The sequence below is a fragment of the Notolepis coatsorum genome (assembly GCF_963971535.1).
Source record: "Notolepis coatsorum genome assembly, chromosome: 3".
In the NCBI taxonomy this organism is placed as follows: domain Eukaryota; kingdom Metazoa; phylum Chordata; class Actinopteri; order Aulopiformes; family Paralepididae; genus Notolepis; species Notolepis coatsorum.
The window spans coordinates 154,943,256-154,961,083 of NC_140167.1; the positions used below are offsets into that span (position 1 = coordinate 154,943,256).

General features: G+C 50.4%; 1 protein-coding gene across 1 annotated transcript in view; it reads right to left on the reverse strand.

Moving 5' to 3' along the window:
* The window catches only part of LOC311226030 (collagen alpha-3(VI) chain-like), a gene marked incomplete at its 3' end in the record, with an annotated part of 40,855 nt that extends 24,634 nt beyond the window's left edge, over nucleotides 1-16,221 (reverse strand). The window contains exons 1-2 of the mRNA XM_084311410.1: nucleotides 16,149-16,221; nucleotides 14,633-15,268 (exon numbers count right to left, since the gene is read on the reverse strand). Of these exons, the coding sequence (XP_084167536.1) occupies nucleotides 14,633-15,268; nucleotides 16,149-16,176 (664 nt within the window). The 5' untranslated portion in view covers nucleotides 16,177-16,221. The remainder of the gene's footprint in view (nucleotides 1-14,632; nucleotides 15,269-16,148) is intronic.
* Between the last annotated feature and the right edge of the window lie 1,607 nt (nucleotides 16,222-17,828).

Here is a 17,828-nt window from a genome sequence, read left to right on the forward strand (position 1 = left end):
GCCGCTGTTACCGCTGTGCGCACAGCCATATGGCAGCCGAGTGCCGCTTGAAGAAGAGGTGCAGCCGGTGTGACGGCGCCCACTTGGACGTCTTGCATGACAGCAACAGGAAGAAACTCGCACCCCCAAGCAGCACCAGAGTAAGCGTCATGTATATTGACCCCGCCAGCAGCGGGAGCTCCCGAGTGCTCTTGAAAGTGGTCCGAGTGACATTAAGCTACGAGGACAAGGTCATGGACACTTACGCCGTCCTTGACGACGGGTCAGAAAAGACTCTCCTCCTCGCATCCGCTGCAGCCCAGCTGGGTCTGCGGGGGAGCGAAGAAACGATGACAATTCGTACTATAAGAAGAGACCTGAAGACAATAAAGGGTGAGAACGTCTCCTTCACTATCGCAGCAAGTGGGCAGCCAGAGAGGCGGTATAGGATCATTAACGCTTTCACCAGCCAAGACATAGGCCTGTCGCGGTACACCTACCCCATCTCCAAGCTGATGGAAAAATACGTGCACCTGCGTCAACTACCTATACCGCTCATCGACGGCGCCACCCCGACCCTGCTCATAGGATCCGACCACGCACACCTCATCGTCCCAACGGACCGGGTCCACATTGGGCCCAGAGGCTGTCCAGCAGCAGTCGAGACCCGCCTAGGATGGACACTACAAGGCCCCCTCTCTTGGTCTCCCAACCGACCAGCAGCCACTCGCTGCCTCCACTCCAGAGTGACAGAAGAAGACACCACCCTCTTACAGCACGTCGAGAGGCTATGGACACTAGAGACAATGCCCTTTTTAATAACGAAAAGAAACACATTCGTTCCAAGGAAGACATTTATGCCATAGCCCTCCTCGAGCAGAGGACAATGAGAGTCGAGGTCAATGGAGTGATGAGATACGCAACTCCACTCTTGAGGCGAGAGGGTATGCCCACCTTCCACGCCTCAAAAGAAGCGACGGAGCGATATCTACTGAACACCGAGCGGCGCCTAGCCAGAGACCCCGCTCAAGCCACTGTGTACCGCGCTGAGATTGACAAGCTAATCACAGCGGGACACATAAAGAAAATTGACATTAAAGAGGCCGATCAGACGACCGAATCATGGTACGTGCCCCACCACAAGGTCCACCACAACGGCAAGGATCGTATTGTGTTTAACTGCAGCTACCAGATCGGATTACAAAATCTGAATAAAGAACTCTTGCCCGGTCCAACACTCGGCCCCTCTCTACTAGGCGTGTTGCTACGTTTCCGCCAGAACAAGGTGGCCATCAGCGGCGACATCAAAGGGATGTTCCTGCAGGTGCGACTAGTGGAAGAGGACAAGCCCCTGCTGCGGTTCTTATGGAGAGAGAGGATCAGGGATGAGCAACCATCCATCTATCAATGGGAAGTCCTCCCTTTCGGAACCACATGCAGCCCATGCTGTGATACGTTCGCACTGCAAAAACATGTCGCAGAGGACCCAGCAGCTGACGAGGAGGTCTGACAAAGTGTAGAGAAGAGTTTCTACATGGACAACTGTCTGCAAAGCGTCTCGACGCCAGAAGAGGCCGAGGCCCTCCTACTCAAGCTCCGCGCCTCCCTGATCAAAGGTGGCTTTGATCTCCGGCAGTGGGCCAGCAGCGACCCTCAAGTACTGCGCAGCCTCTCCCCAGAGAACAAGGCAGCAAGCAGCGAGACCTGGATGGCGACCATCCCAGGTGAAGCCCAAGAAATGACATTAGGACTAGTCTGGCACTTCAAAACAGACTCGCTCCATTATAGACACACACCCCTGACCAAGGAGCAGGGAAGGTCGATTTCACTACCGACCACCAGACGGAGTGTATACAGAACACTCGCCAGACAATATGACCCGTTGGGATGTATTCTACCTTACACCACCAGGGCAAAAATGATTGTGCGAGAGCTGTGGGACAAGGACCAGGGCTGGGACGACCCCATACCCGAACACCTTGCTTCCACATGGAGAGAGTGGGAAACAGAACTCAACTCGCTCCCAGGTGTCAACATACGCCGCAGCTACTTCCCACCCACAGTGCGGCTGGAGACGTGTCAGATGGACCTGCACGTCTTCAGCGACGCCTCCGAAGTAGCCTACGGTTCGGTGGCCTACTTGCGGGCCCGAGAGGAGGGAGGAGAAATACATACCGCCTTCATCCTGGCTCGTTCAAGGATAGCCCCCCGCAAGCAACAATCGATCCCGCGTCTAGAGCTCTGCGCAGCCCTAGTTAATCCAACGTGAACTCACCATCCCGGTGCAAAGAACAATCCTGTGGTCAGACTCCATGACCGTACTCACATGGATCCAGTCCGATTCGTGTAGATACAAGGTCTTCGTGGGAGTCAGAATCACAGAGATCCAAGAGTTAACAGAATCAGCATGCTGGAGGTACGTGGACACAAAACAGAACCCAGCAGACGTCATCACACGGGGAATGTCCCTGGATGACCTCACACGTCACAATATCTATAGTGACGGTCCCGAGTTCCTCAAGCTCCCGGAAGAAGAGTGGCCTAAACCCACCCCACGGGAGGCTAGTCAAGAGGAGGCAGAGATGAAGAAATCTATGTTCTGTGGGTTGACGCACACACCGGTCCCCACAGACCCCAACATAGACGACTGCCCCACCCTTGAGAGTGCGCAGTTAAAGACATTCCTGTGGCACCACCCTGAGGTTCCCTCCACTACTGACATTAATGCAGCTAATTACGAAGAAGCAGAACTCCTTCTGCTACAGCGAGCCCAAAGAGACTCGTTCCCCGACGAGCTAGACTGTCTGCAGGGATCAAAGCCAGTCCCGTCAGACAGCAGACTGCTCCACTTGGCCCCTGAGCGCGACGCCCATGATCTCATCAGAGTGGGTGGTCGTCTGAGAAGGGCCCCGGACTTAACGGATGACGTCAAGTTCCCTATAGTTCTCAACAGCCGACACAAGGTCACAGAGCTCATCATAAAGAAATACGACGAGGACGTGCACCACACTGGGGCAGAGAGAGTCTTCGCTGAGATCAGGCGTCGCTATTGGATACTGCAAGGAAGAGAAGCAGTACGACGCTTCCAGCGGACATGTCTAGACTGTCGCAAGTGGCGAGCACAGCCCAGTATACCCAGGATGGCTGACCTACCCCCCTGTCGCCTCCGACTCGGCGACAAGCCCTTTCACTCCACCGGTATGGACTGCTTCGGCCCGCTGTATGTGAAGAAAGGAAGAGGGACGGAGAAGAGGTGGGGTATTGTATTCAAATGCATGACCACCCGAGCGATACACATAGAACTCCTTCCAACCATGAGTACGGACTCATTCCTTATGGCCTTCCGGAGATTCACAGCGCGGAAAGGAAAACCGTCTATATTATTGTCTGATCACGGGACAAACTTCAAAGGCGGAGAAAGAGAGCTGAGAGAGAGAGCTTCCAAGCTATGGGCCCAGAACTTAAGACCCACCTCGCTCCCTCTCAGATTGATTTCCAGTTTAACCCCCCGAACGCCCCTCACTTCGGGGGAACCTGGGAACGAGAAGTACGTTCAATTAAGACAGCCCTGTACGCCGTGCTTGGGGCCCAGACCGTGGCGGAAGAAGTCCTCACGACAGTCCTCACAGAGATCGAGGGAGTATTGAACTCAAAGCCCCTCGGTTACGTCTCAAGTGATGTAGCAGATGTCGACCCAGTCACCCCCAACACTCTCTTGATGGTGCGGCTGGACCCCGCGCTCCCACAGACAGTGTACAGACCTGAGGAAGCGAACGGCCGAAGAATGTGGAGGTACAGTCAAGTATTGGCTGACAAGTTTTGGAACAGTTTCCTCCTCCACTATCTACCGTCTCTACAGACCCGCCAGAAATGGGTAAAAGAAAGAGACAATTTGACGGAGGGCACAGTCGTCATGATTATAGACCAGTCACTACCCCGAGCTATGTGGCCGGCCGGCCGCGTAAGCAAAGTGATCACTGGCACCGACGGAAAGGTCAGAGCGGCAGAAGTGCTCGTCCAGGGACGGACATACACCCGACCCGTGGCGAGGCTGATAGAGTTGCCAAGGCTACCTGATTCCCTTGCTGACGACCATGACCCACTGACTTTGTGAATTGCCCTACTCCTCACAACGGACATTGAGTAGTGGACAAGACGGTTAATCTGTCTCTGCTTATCTAATTAGGTGCGGACTAATTAGGAGGCGGCTGTTACAAAGGGTCAGATTAAACCGAATATATATATTTATTACTTGAGATATATTGTATAATATTTGTATATCGTCTGATATCCCTTGTATATTCTTTGTACATATACACGGAATATCCCTTTACCTAGGTACAGGCCAGACAATAATATTCGTTCTCCTATTGGACAGCGACCCCTAGGCGCCAACGGCCATACCCCCAATGGCAAGTTCAAAGCTACCGCTAAGACATGTCTCAACATGTCCAGGTTTGCGCAGTAATACGAGACAGAACTGAGGTTGGCACTAGATTATTCACCTTACGTATAAATACGTCGCAGGTGGATACAGCAGTGACTTAGACCAAAACGTTGAAGCCTTCACCACGATACAACGTGCCGTGAAGTGGGCCCTTTTTGCCCCTAAATAGAGCCTTGAGAACCGCGTGCGAATTGATAGCTAAAGTGTCAGAGTTTAACGCTGTATCGTCGAGTTCGACTTATTCTATTGTAAAGTAATAGTCTATTATTTATAGTGTATCGTGCGGCTACCGTTCTACAGTGACCAGCATTACCACCGGTTCGTCGTACCGAGCTAGTGCACTTATCCAGGCTGGGCGGCCTAAACTCGTGCCGCCATTCGAGGAGTCCTAGACGAGAACCGTTGGATATGTACACCGGAGAACCTACACCGACGAATGCAGAGCCTTTTCCGGCTGGATTATATTGCTTTGGTACTGTGGCTGCTGGAGCAGAGAACCGTCTACCCCACTGCTGTGTGGGATCTACCCTGTGAGGAGCACCGTCGAGCCCGCCTCTAGGACCCACAGAGGCTGGCTAGCTTTCATCCATGCTGTTTTGCATACCGGAGTATAGCTGTTGCTTTGTCTGCGGACCAAGGGATTATTGCACTGTCTCCTGTATCTGGAGTCTCTTTATTCCTCGTTGATCCAGACTTTGCTCCCGACCATTCCTCTCCCCTGCTGGCTTACAACCGGAGGGAACCCCCTTAGTATCTCCAGCTGACTACGAGTGTGCCTTATGTAATTCTTATGCTACAGGTGGTGTCAATTATACCCATCTTAATATGCTCATGGACTTACGCTCTTGACCTACTTAAGTGTTCTTCGCCATATAAGCGCAATTCATAATTCTCAATATTGTAACCTATTGTTGCTGCTCTGATAATAAATACTTCTAAATATAACTTTCTTTGTTAAGCCGTATTCTTGTGTGGGTGTTCACCAGATATACCGTGTACTGTATGGCCAGTAATTAAAGTACATAACTAAGTAGTGGTTTAATGATACCATACTCTCAATACAGTCAGGGAATTGTACCCCTCAGTTACAACTGTGAATAACACCATGCTAAAATTGACCAGACCTGAAAAATCTAAGCAAATGAATAAAGGGAAGATGATTAAACAGAAGGTTTTGTAGATACAGTACTGAATTCTGCCATCCGGACACATGCAATTTGAAATATAATTATAGAATATCAGGCCTATTGGCCAAAATCGGCCTTCCTCCCACTTAATGTCTCTGCGAAGGCAACATTCCTTCCAGGAAATATACCAATGGTAGAAGATTTTAGATGTCTTGGAGTTGAAATATTCCCTACTGTTACAAAGGATCAGATTAAACCGAATATATATATTTATTTATTGATATATATTGCATAGTATTTGTATATCGTTTGATATCCCCTGTATATTCCTTGTACATATACACGGAATATCCCTTTAGCCCAGACCATAATAGTTCATTCTCCTATTGGACAGCGGTCCACCGGCGCCAGGGACCGGCCTCCGGAGTCAGGTTCAAAGTCACCGTCAAGACGTGTCTGGACATGCCCGGCCTTGCCCAGGGATACGCGACAGAAATGAGATTGGAACTAGTTTGTTCACCGTGCGTATAAATACGGCGCAGGTGAATATAGAAGCCCCTTACCCTCTTAGCCTTCTTAGCCTTAGTATGTTACCAATAAGTTGAAGCCTCACCCACGATACAACGTGCGGTGAAGTATGGCCTGTTTGGCCCCAGAATAGAGCATTGAGACCGCGTGCGAATTAATAACTGAATTGTCAGAGTTTGGCGCTATACCGTCGAGTGCGACATATTTCTATTAAGTCATTAATAGTCTATTTGTGTATAGTGTATCGTGCGGTTAAAGTTCTACAGTGACCAGCATCTCCAACGCTTCCTCGTATTAGCTAGAGTTCTTATCCAGGCTGGGCTGACCACATGGCGCTTTCACCCGAGGAGACCTAGACGAGAACCGTATGGACATGTACACTGGATTAATCTACCCGACGACTACATAGCCCTTTGCGGCTGGAATATATTTGCTTTGGTCCTGTGATTTATGGAGCGGATAATCGCCGACGCCTGCACGTGTTGGATTTACCCCGCGAGGAGTCAAGTCGAGTCGGCGCCTCAGAGAGCCTGAGGCCGACTAGCTTTCTTCACTGTGGAGCTACAGTCTACAGGAGAACAGCTGTATTCGTCTGTGGATCAAGAGGCTATTGCACCGGCTTCTGTACCTGAAGTCTCCTTAGTCATCGTTGACCAGACGTCCTACTACCGACAGATCTTCTACCCCCCCGCTGGCTTACAACCAGGGGGAACCCCTTCCAGTATCTCCCGCTATATTACTAGTGTACCATAGATATAATTCCCTAAGATTCAGGTTGTATAATTACCTCCTGCGTAACCAGAGAATGGACATTCATTATTGATTTGCCTACGCATATTCCTTTGCCTTACAAGTGCATTCAAAGAATAATGTAAAGTATCCTATGTACCTTTTGCTCCATTAAATACTTGATTATACCTTTGTTTGGAACCGATTTCATTGTGGGAAGTGTTCATCATATTCATATATCGAGTACTGTATGGCCAGTAATTAAATGAACATAAAGCGGTAGTGGTTTAATGATACCATACTTATCAATACAGTCAGGGAATTGTACCCCTCAGTTACAATTGGTCCTTCGAGCCGGATGGTAACTAGTGTAATATTAATATAGCGGTATTAATATTGACATGGCCTATGATGAACACTCCACAAAACGGTTCTCCTAAAGTAGATTGCCCGCAGCGTAGACGGCAGACACCTCAGTACTTAGAGGATTACGTTGCCAGTATACTACCTAGCCTTCTACAGACGGTAAACGCGGAAAAAGTAGATAGTAAAATTATGTCCGACCCTATCGCCCAGGCTACCCCGCCAATAGAGGCCCTAGTGGGTTCTAACGTAACTGACCAAGCTCACGGTAGGGACCAGGAGGGACCTGACACGACTTTACCCCCCGCCAAGACCGAAGAAGTAGTCCCCGGAGAGCTCCAGGATAAAGACAGCTCTCCAGGGATGGAACTCTACCCGCTACAAGAAGAGGAGAGCACCCCGGAGATGGATCTCCAGGACTCGCCACAGGAGAACAGATCTCCATCGAGTACTGCCAGGAGCGGATCACCTCAACCAGCGTCTTCCCCCAGCGGGGCGGACAAGATGCTGGCACAGGCATTCCTCGCCAGCCTAGCAGCCTCTACAGAGCGCGATCGACTCCAAGCACAGATGCTTAGCGAGCGCGAACATTCTTCCATGGAAGGAGAACGCCTTCAAGCGCAGCAACGGAGCGACGAAGATCGTATACGTCTAGAGATTAGACGCCTTCAGACGGAAGAGAATATGGTAAGAGACCGGGCCGAAGCAGAGCGCGCCGCCGCCGAAGCCCAGCGCGCCGCTGCCGGTGCCCAAAGAGAAGCAGAGCGCGCCGCCGCCGAAGCCCAGCGCGCCGCTGCCGGTGCCCAAAGAGAAGCAGAGCGCGACATCGCTCTCACCAAGCGCGAAGCCGAGCGCGACCGATTACAAGCGCAGATAATGGAGCAGCTGATCGCCAGGGCGACACCCCCTCCCTCCGCACGGGGTTCCAGGGCCTCGTCAAGACACGGGTCAAGGGCACCCTCCCCTACCCGATCAAGCGACCCTGAGCCCGACCACCAGAGAGAGCCTATACCCCCCTCCGAACTCCTTCCCCGACCGGTCCACGCGAGGACCAGCTACAAGGAAGAAACGGTCTACACCGCGGAGAGGCTAAATAGACGACTACAGGATCTAGAGGACCTGCCAGAGCAAGAAGAAGAGGGAGAGGAGGAGAGTCAAGCCCGACAGCAGCACAGAACTCCACAGGACCAGGAGGTCCAGTACAGCCCAGGCTCTACCCCCGCGGCTCTGCGCTACAGACCCCCGACTCAATTCACGGGTGAGCTTGACGCACGACCAGCCCCGAGGAATAGCACCTGGATACGCGGGCCATGGTACCCAGCAGGTACCAGCCCACCAAGAGGCGTAAGAGGAGACTCGCCTAGGAGGCCTCTCTTCCAACGCTCACCGATGTGCCAGCCATCCATGGCATCATACATTGGCACACCGACGTTTCCGGACTTCACCCACGAGAACAGAGCACAGTACACAGAGCTACGAATGTGCTTAGAGACAATGATGTCCGATGTAACTGACGAACCGTACAAGTATGCTATCCTACTGAAGCACCTCAAGGTGCCCCGAGCGCACAATATAGCGCTGGCCTATGCCACCTCTACTACCCCATACACAGCGGCTCTAGCAGCACTCGACCAAAGATATGGACGCATATGGGATTACGTAATACAAGAGATAAGGCATATTGACCGCCTACCCCCAGCCACAGACAATCGCTCACTAGATGACCTGTCTATCAAGGTACAATCCCTGGTAGGGATGCTGGGGGCGCAAAGAGAAAAGGGTATGCACGAACTGTACGCAAACTCTAATGTCGAGAGGATTTTAGAGAAGCTTCCGCCCGCCCGACAAGAGCGCTTCAGGCGGCAAAGAGACCACCGTGATCCTAACGGTCCCGAGCCATCCCTCCTAGACCTAGCCGACTTCCTGGCGAGAGAAGTCAACAGCCTACGGTTGGATACGTTCATGCGGAGCACCCCAAGCTCCAGAGAGGGACCTAGGAGAGCAAACGATGGCCGAAGATTGGTGACCGTCATGCACCAATCAGAATCAGTACAGAGCAGCAAGAACCACAGTACCCCCTCGATGAAAGAGAAGTGGAAGATGGTGTGCCCGTACTGCGAAAAGGAACACTGGCTGTCACAATGTGACACGTTCAAGAAGATGACCGCCGACGAGGTGGGTCAATGGATAAAGTCCAACCGACGCTGTTACCGATGTGCGCGCAGTCACATGGCAGCCGACTGCCGCTTAAAGAAGAGGTGTAGTCGGTGTGACGGAGCCCACCTAGATGTCCTACACGACAGTAACAGAAGAAAGCCTGCACCCTCAAGCAGCACAAAGGCAAGTGTTATGTACATTGACCCCGCCAGCAGCGGGGGCGCCCGAGTGCTCTTAAAGGTGGTCCGCGTAACACTGAGTTACCAAGACAAGGTCATGGACACTTACGCCGTCCTTGACGACGGGTCAGAGAAGACCCTTCTCCTCGCATCCGCTGCGGCCCAGCTGGGGCTGCGGGGGAGCGAAAACCAGATGACGATTCGGACAATAAGAAGAGATCTAAAGACGATAAAGGGCGAGAATGTCTCCTTCACTATCGCAGCAAGCGGGCAGCCAGAGAGACGGTATAGGATTACTAATGCTTTCACCAGCCAAGAAATAGGCCTGTCGCAGTACACCTACCCCATCGCCAAGCTGATGGATAAATATGTGCACCTGCGTCGGCTACCTATCCCGCTCATGGACGGTGCCACCCCGACCCTGCTGATAGGCTCCGACCATGCAGACCTCATAGTCCCGATAGACCGGGTCCACACAGGGCCCAGAGGCTGTCCTGCAGCAGTCGAGACCCGCCTAGGATGGACATTACAAGGCCCCCTCGCTAAGTCTCTTAACCGAACAGCAGCCACTAACTGCCTCCACTCCAGAGTGACAGAAGAAGACACCACCCTCCTACAGCATGTCGAGAGGCTATGGACACTAGAGACAATGCCCTTTAAGAACGAAAAGAAAGACATTCGTTCCAAGGAAGACATTTACGCCATAGCACTCCTCGAGCAAGGGACAAAGAGAGTCAAAGTCAACGGAGGGTATGCCCACCTTCCACGCCCCAAAAGAAGCGACGGAGCGGTATCTATTGAACACAGAGCGGCGCCTAGCTAGAGACCCCGCTCAAGAGACGGTGTACCGCGCTGAGATTAACAAGCTAATCACAGCGGGACACATAAAGAAAATTGACTGGCGACGTCGTGCGCTGCTCCGCGCCTCTCTGATCAAAGATGGCTTTGATCTCCGGCAGCAGGCCAGCAACGACCCCCCAGTATTGCGCAGCCTCTCCCCAGAGGACAAGCCCCTGCTGCGGTTCCTATGGAGAGAGAGGATCGGGGATGAGCAACCAGCCATCTATCAATGGGAAGTCCTCCCTTTCGGAACCACATGCAGCCCATGCTGTGCTACGTTTGCACTGCAAAAACACGTCGCAGAGGACCCAGCAGCTGATGAAGAGGTCCGACAAAGTGTAGGAAATAGTTTCTACGTGGACAACTGTCTGCAAAGCGTCTCGACGCCAGAAGAAGCCGAGGCCCTTCTACTCAAGCTCCGCGCCTCCCTGATCAAAGGCGGCTTTGATCTCAGGCAGTGGGCCAGCAGCGACCCGCAAGTATTGCGCAGCCTCTCCCCCGAGGACAAGGCAGCAAGCAGCGAGACCTGGATGGCGACCATCCCAGGAGAAGCCCAAGAAATGACATTAGGACTAGTCTGGCGCTTCAAAACAGACTCGCTCCATTATAAACACACACCCCTGACCAAGGAGCAGGGGAGGTCGACTGCACTACCGACCACCAGACGGAGTGTATACAGAACACTCGCCAGACAATATGACCCGTTGGGATGTATTCTACCTTACACCACCAGGGCAAAGATGATTGTAAGAGCGTTATGGGACAAGGACCAGGGCTGGGACGACCCCATACCCGAACACCTTGCATCCACATGGAGAGAGTGGGAGACGGAACTCAGCTCACTCCCAGGTGTCAACATACGCCGCAGCTACTTCCCACCCACAGTGAGGCCGGAGACGTGCCAGATGGACCTGCACGTCTTCAGAGACGCCTCCGAAGTAGCCTACGGTTCGGTGGCCTACTTGCGTGCCCGAGAGGAGGGAGGAGAAATACATACTGCTTTCATCCTGGCCCGCTCAAGAATAGCCCCACGAAAGCAACAATCTATCCCGCGTCTAGAGCTCTGGCAGCCCTAGCAGGAGCGCAACTCGCCACGTTAATCCAACGTGAACTCACCATTCCGGTGCAAAGAACAATCTTGTGGTCAGACTCCACGACAGTACTCACATGGATCCGGTCTGATTCGTGCAGATACAAGGTCTTCGTGGGAGTCAGAGTCACAGAGATTCAAGATTTAACAGAAGTAGCAAGCTGGAGGTATGTGGACACAAAACACAACCCAGCTGACGTCATCACCCGGGGAATGTCCCTGGATGACCTCACCCGTCACAACCTATACAGTGACGGGCCAGAGTTCCTCAAGCTCCCGGAAGAAGAGTGGCCTACACCCACCCCACGGGAAGCGAGTAAAGAGGAGGCAGAAAACAAGAAATCTATGTTCTGTGGATTGAACACACTCGTCTCCACAGACCCCGACATAGACGATTGCCTCACCCTAGAGAGTGCGCAGCTAAAGACATTCCTGTGGCACCACCCAGAGGTTCAGCTCACTACTGACATTACTGCAGCTGACTACGAAGAAGCGGAACTTCTTCTACTACAACGAGCCCAGAGAGACTCGTTCCCCGATGAGCTAGACTGTCTAAAGCCCGTCCCATCAGACAGCAGACTGCTCCACCTAGCCCCCGAGAGCGACGCCCATGGTCTCATCAGAGTGGGTGGTCGTCTGCGGAGAGCTCCAGACTTACCGGATGACGTCAAGTACCCGATAGTCTTAAACAGCCAACACAAGGTCACAGAGCTGATCATAAAGAAATACGACGAGGATGTGCATCACGCCGGGGCAGAGAGAGTCTTCGCGGAGATCAGACGTCGTTATTGGATACTGCAAGGGAGAGAAGCAGTGCAGCGCTTCCAGCGAACCTGTCTAGACTGTCGTAAGTGGCGAGCGCAGCCCAGTATACCCCGGATGGCTGACCTACCTCCCTGTCGCCTCCGACTCGGCGACAAGCCTTTTCACTCCACCGGTATGGACTGTTTCGGCCCGCTGTATATAAAGAAAGGAAGAGGAACCGAGAAGCGGTGGGGTATTGTATTCAAATGCATGACCACCCGAGCGATGCATATAGAACTCCTTCCAACCATGAGCACAGACTCATTCCTTATGGCCTTCCGAAGATTCACATCGCGGAAAGGTAAACCGTCTATATTGTTGTCTGATCACGGGACAAACTTCAAAGGTGGAGAAAGAGAGCTGAGAGAGAGCTTCCAAGCTATGGGCCCAGAACTTAAGACCCACCTCGCTCCATCCCAGATTGACTTCCAGTTTAATCCCCCGAACGCACCTCACTTCGGTGGAACTTGGGAACGAGAAGTACGTTCAATAAAGACAGCCCTGTACGCCGTGCTTGGGGCCCAGACCGTGGCGGAAGAAGTCCTAATGACAGTCCTCACGGAGATCGAGGGAGTATTGAACTCAAAGCCCCTCGGTTACGTCTCAAGTGATGTAGCAGATGTCGACCCAGTCACCCCCAACACACTCTTGATGGGGCGGCTGGACCCCGCGCTACCACAGACAATGTACAGGCCTGAAGAAGCAAACGGCCGAAGAATGTGGAGGTACAGTCAAGTATTGGCTGACAAGTTTTGGAACAGCTTCCTACTCCACTACCTACCGTCTCTACAGACCCGCCAGAAATGGGTGAAAGAGAGAGACAATTTGACAGAAGGAACAGTCGTCATGATTATCGACCAGTCACTACCCCGAGCTATGTGGCCGGCTGGCCGCGTAAGCAAAGTGATCACCGGTGCCGACGGAAAGGTCCGAGCAGCCGAAGTGCTCGTCCAAGGGCGGATCTACACCCGACCCGTGGCAAGGCTAATAGAACTGCCAAGGCTCCCCGATACTATCGATGACGACCATGACCCCATGACTTTGTGAACTGACAGACCCCTCACAACAGACATTGAGTAGTGGACAGTGCGGTTAATCTGTCTCTGCTTAGCTAATTAGGTGGGACTAATTAGGGGGCGGCTGTTACAAAGGATCAGATTAAACCGAATATATATATTTATTTATTGATATATATTGCATAGTATTTGTATATCGTTTGATATCCCCTGTATATTCCTTGTACATATACACGGAATATCCCTTTAGCCCAGACCATAATAGTTCATTCTCCTATTGGACAGCGGTCCACCGGCGCCAGGGACCGGCCTCCGGAGTCAGGTTCAAAGTCACCGTCAAGACGTGTCTGGACATGCCCGGCCTTGCCCAGGGATACGCGACAGAAATGAGATTGGAACTAGTTTGTTCACCGTGCGTATAAATACGGCGCAGGTGAATATAGAAGCCCCTTACCCTCTTAGCCTTCTTAGCCTTAGTATGTTACCAATAAGTTGAAGCCTCACCCACGATACAACGTGCGGTGAAGTATGGCCTGTTTGGCCCCAGAATAGAGCATTGAGACCGCGTGCAAATTAATACAAGCAGTGGTGGGTGGTTAGCCATTGTTAAAAGCTTGTTGATTTTTGTGGGTTCTTCTTTGGAGGATAAAGCATCACTAATGTTACAGACATTTTATCTTCTCTTCGAAATGATAGGATGCTTTTTTTTGTTGTTGAGGATTTGAGGATTAATGTTCCTTTGCTTATAGATGGTGTGTCTGTGTGTGTGTGTGTGTGTGTGTGTGTGTGTGTGTGTGTGTGTGTGTGTGTGTGTGTGTGTGTGTGTGTGTGTGTGTGTGTGTGTGTGTGTGTGTGTGTGTGTGTGTGTGTGTGAAGAGGATCGGATCAATATCCTGCAGATATAGAAAATAAAAGTGGTGAAAATGTCCTTTAAAAATATTACAATTTGCTCTACTTGTCCCTACAACATATTTACTTGCAGATCAAAACAGTAATCCAGTAATAATTGTATTAAGAAACACTGTTTCATCGCTTACACCGCTTGTTCTCGATTCATGCTCAGTGTAATTTTCTGTTAATCTGGCTTTGCACAGGCATATTGTTGCAGCCATCATTATCATCACACACTCTCATCCAAAGGTACAGTAGGAGTATGAATCACATGCAAATCTGGTTGGGATTCTAAAAAGGTTATGGGTGTATTAAATGTGGTGAGAGAAAACAACAACAGGTGATGTTAATGCTGCTGGTGGAGGAAGAGTTATGGTGGTTAAAACACCCTTAATTGTGTTAATACTCGCTTCTTGTCCATATGTGCTTCTTCAAGTGGACACATTAGTATGGTAGTGACACATAGGTCCCCGTTTTGTTACCTGTCCCACCTCCAGCCACTTGTCTGGACTCCCGTGCCACAGGGGTGTCCCCTGCCCGCGTCACGGCGCTGCAAAGCCCCACTACTAAATCTTGGATCATGTCCCGCAAGGCTGGGAAAGAGTCTACGCTGAACACGTGAGTGTCGTAGGGTGTGCTAGCCATCTCCCTGAGCTCCCAGTCCACCGCATCCTGAACGCCCACCGCGAACATCTCCACGCCCGCCAGACGCAGCACCTGGGCCGGCGCGGCCACGTCGTCCTGAGAGCGCCCGTCCGTGAGCACCACCAACAGCTGGGTCACTCCCTCACCGGTGCGGCTGCCTGATGCCATGTTCAAGTGGGCCCGGGTTAGGAACTCCAGGCCCAGGCCTGTCCGGGTGCCACCCCCACGGTAGGTCATGGCCTGGATGTGTGCCAGGACTCCCAGCGCGGACGGGTAGGTGTTTAGCAGGAATTCGGTTCTAGGCGAGCCGCTGTACTGCACGAGGGCAAACTTGAATGTGTCCCCTCCACCCCCGGGCAGCGCTTTTATCACGCTGTACAGAAATTGTCTGACATGCTCAAAGTTCTGCTGTCCCATGCTCCAGGACGAATCCACTAGAAAGTATATATCGGCAGCCAGTCCTTGTGCGCAATCTTCAAAAGAGAAAACCCGATGTTTTGAGGACTTTCTCACAGAGCAGCTACAGTGCCCAAATCCAGTGGTATGAATAAAACCTTGTTTCAGTGCAACACTAGCACAGCTGCAAAACTCCACTACAATCGGTAGGTAATGCATGCTGACAGCATCGCTCTGCTCTTTTTGCCTTTTCATAAATAAAGCCAAGGATCGAAAACATCCCACTGGACTTGGTGCGCAATTGCATCCTGAGATTTTAGTTGACAACTCGACTGATTGTCAGAAGCCATTTTATGTATTGTACATGGAAACACTCTTTTGTCTTCATACCCCAATATTTTGTGAAAAAAAAAAAGTATTAACATGATACTGCTGTTGGGTGAAAACCTTGTATCTCCAAAAGGGTTGCCTTTTCAGGAGATTTTCAAAAACAATCACATTTTTAGATTGACATCCACGTGTCTTTGAAATTATACATTGGGTTCTGAAAGGGGTTCATGGTCTTTAGATTCATTCAACTTGCTCACAACGTAGAAAAACCACATTCACTTTCAATTCAAGTAAAAATGTGAAAATCACCAAAATTGGAGATACAACATTTTTGCCCGACAGCAGTGATACAATGCCAACTCAACGACAATGCTCAAAATGACAGATCACGTCATTAAACATTTACAAATTTGTTGAACTGATACCACCAGTGAATATTAAATCCCACTTATCTTTGCATATCTGGAAGGGCACAGACTTAGCTGAGGCCTTCCAGGTAGCAATACGATGAATGCATCTCAAATGTCAGCTAAAAGAAACAAGTGAGCATGGTTGAAAGCTAGCGGACTGGTCATACAGACACAGCTTAAAACGACACCACACTGTCCTCAGTTCAATTTAACTTACCTTCTTGAGCGTCAAGTTTAGGGAGCATTCCTGCGAACAGGAAGCCCAGAAGGACGCACAGCGGTAACAACCGTTGTTCCCTGAATTGTCAGAGTTTGGCGCTATACCGTCGAGTGCGACATATTTCTATTAAGTCATTAATAGTCTATTTGTGTATAGTGTATCGTGCGGTTAAAGTTCTACAGTGACCAGCATCTCCAACGCTTCCTCGTATTAGCTAGAGTTCTTATCCAGGCTGGGCTGACCACATGGCGCTTTCACCCGAGGAGACCTAGACGAGAACCGTATGGACATGTACACTGGATTAATCTACCCGACGACTACATAGCCCTTTGCGGCTGGAATATATTTGCTTTTGTCCTGTGATTTATGGAGCGGATAATCGCCGACGCCTGCACGTGTTGGATTTACCCCGCGAGGAGTCAAGTCGAGTCGGCGCCTCAGAGAGCCTGAGGCCGACTAGCTTTCTTCACTGTGGAGCTACAGTCTACAGGAGAACAGCTGTATTCGTCTGTGGATCAAGAGGCTATTGCACCGGCTTCTGTACCTGAAGTCTCCTTAGTCATCGTTGACCAGACGTCCTACTACCGACAGATCTTCTACCCCCCCGCTGGCTTACAACCAGGGGGAACCCCTTCCAGTATCTCCCGCTATATTACTAGTGTACCATAGATATAATTCCCTAAGATTCAGGTTGTATAATTACCTCCTGCGTAACCAGAGAATGGACATTCATTATTGATTTGCCTACGCATATTCCTTTGCCTTACAAGTGCATTCAAAGAATAATGTAAAGTATCCTATGTACCTTTTGCTCCATTAAATACTTGATTATACCTTTGTTTGGAACCGATTTCATTGTGGGAAGTGTTCATCATATTCATATATCGTGTACTGTATGGCCAGTAATTAAAGTACATAAAGCGGTAGTGGTTTAATGATACCATACTTATCAATACAGTCAGGGAATTGTACCCCTCAGTTACACCTACTATAAGCCAAACAGTGAAGTATAATTATACAAGACTTCTAGATAGGATCACAAATTACTTTGACAGGTGGTCAAAACTTAAAAACTAAAGAGTATCAATAGATAAGATGGATGTTTTACCTAGAATCAACTTCTTTAGCTCAATGTTACCGTTACCCCCTCCTGCTGATTACTGGAAAAAATTACACTCCACCGCATATAAATTTATTTGGAATAACAAACCTCCACGAATAAAAAGATCCACTGCACAGAGAAACAAAGCCGACGGAGGTTTAGCATTTCCAGACTTCTACCACTATTTTAAAGCGTTCTATTTAAGACCACTGAGCACCTGATTTGATCCTCAAGCATCTGTATCCTGGAGAACATTAGAAGAAAACATAGTGTCACCACATAGATTGCAGGATATAGTATACATCAAATTATCAATTAAGCAATGCGACTTGAAATTTGGCCCTCTTATAACACATGTGATTCGGATATGGCGTGACACACAGAAAAAATTTACTAACCAACACAAATGGCATAGCCATTCTCCCATATTTAATAACAATGCACTCCTTATTGCACAACGACCTATCAGATATCCCAAATGGGAAAAGCAAGACATACATACATTGGGAGATATATTCAACAAACGGGGTTTCTGTAGCTATCATGAAATTCAGAAAAAATTTAACCTCACCAGC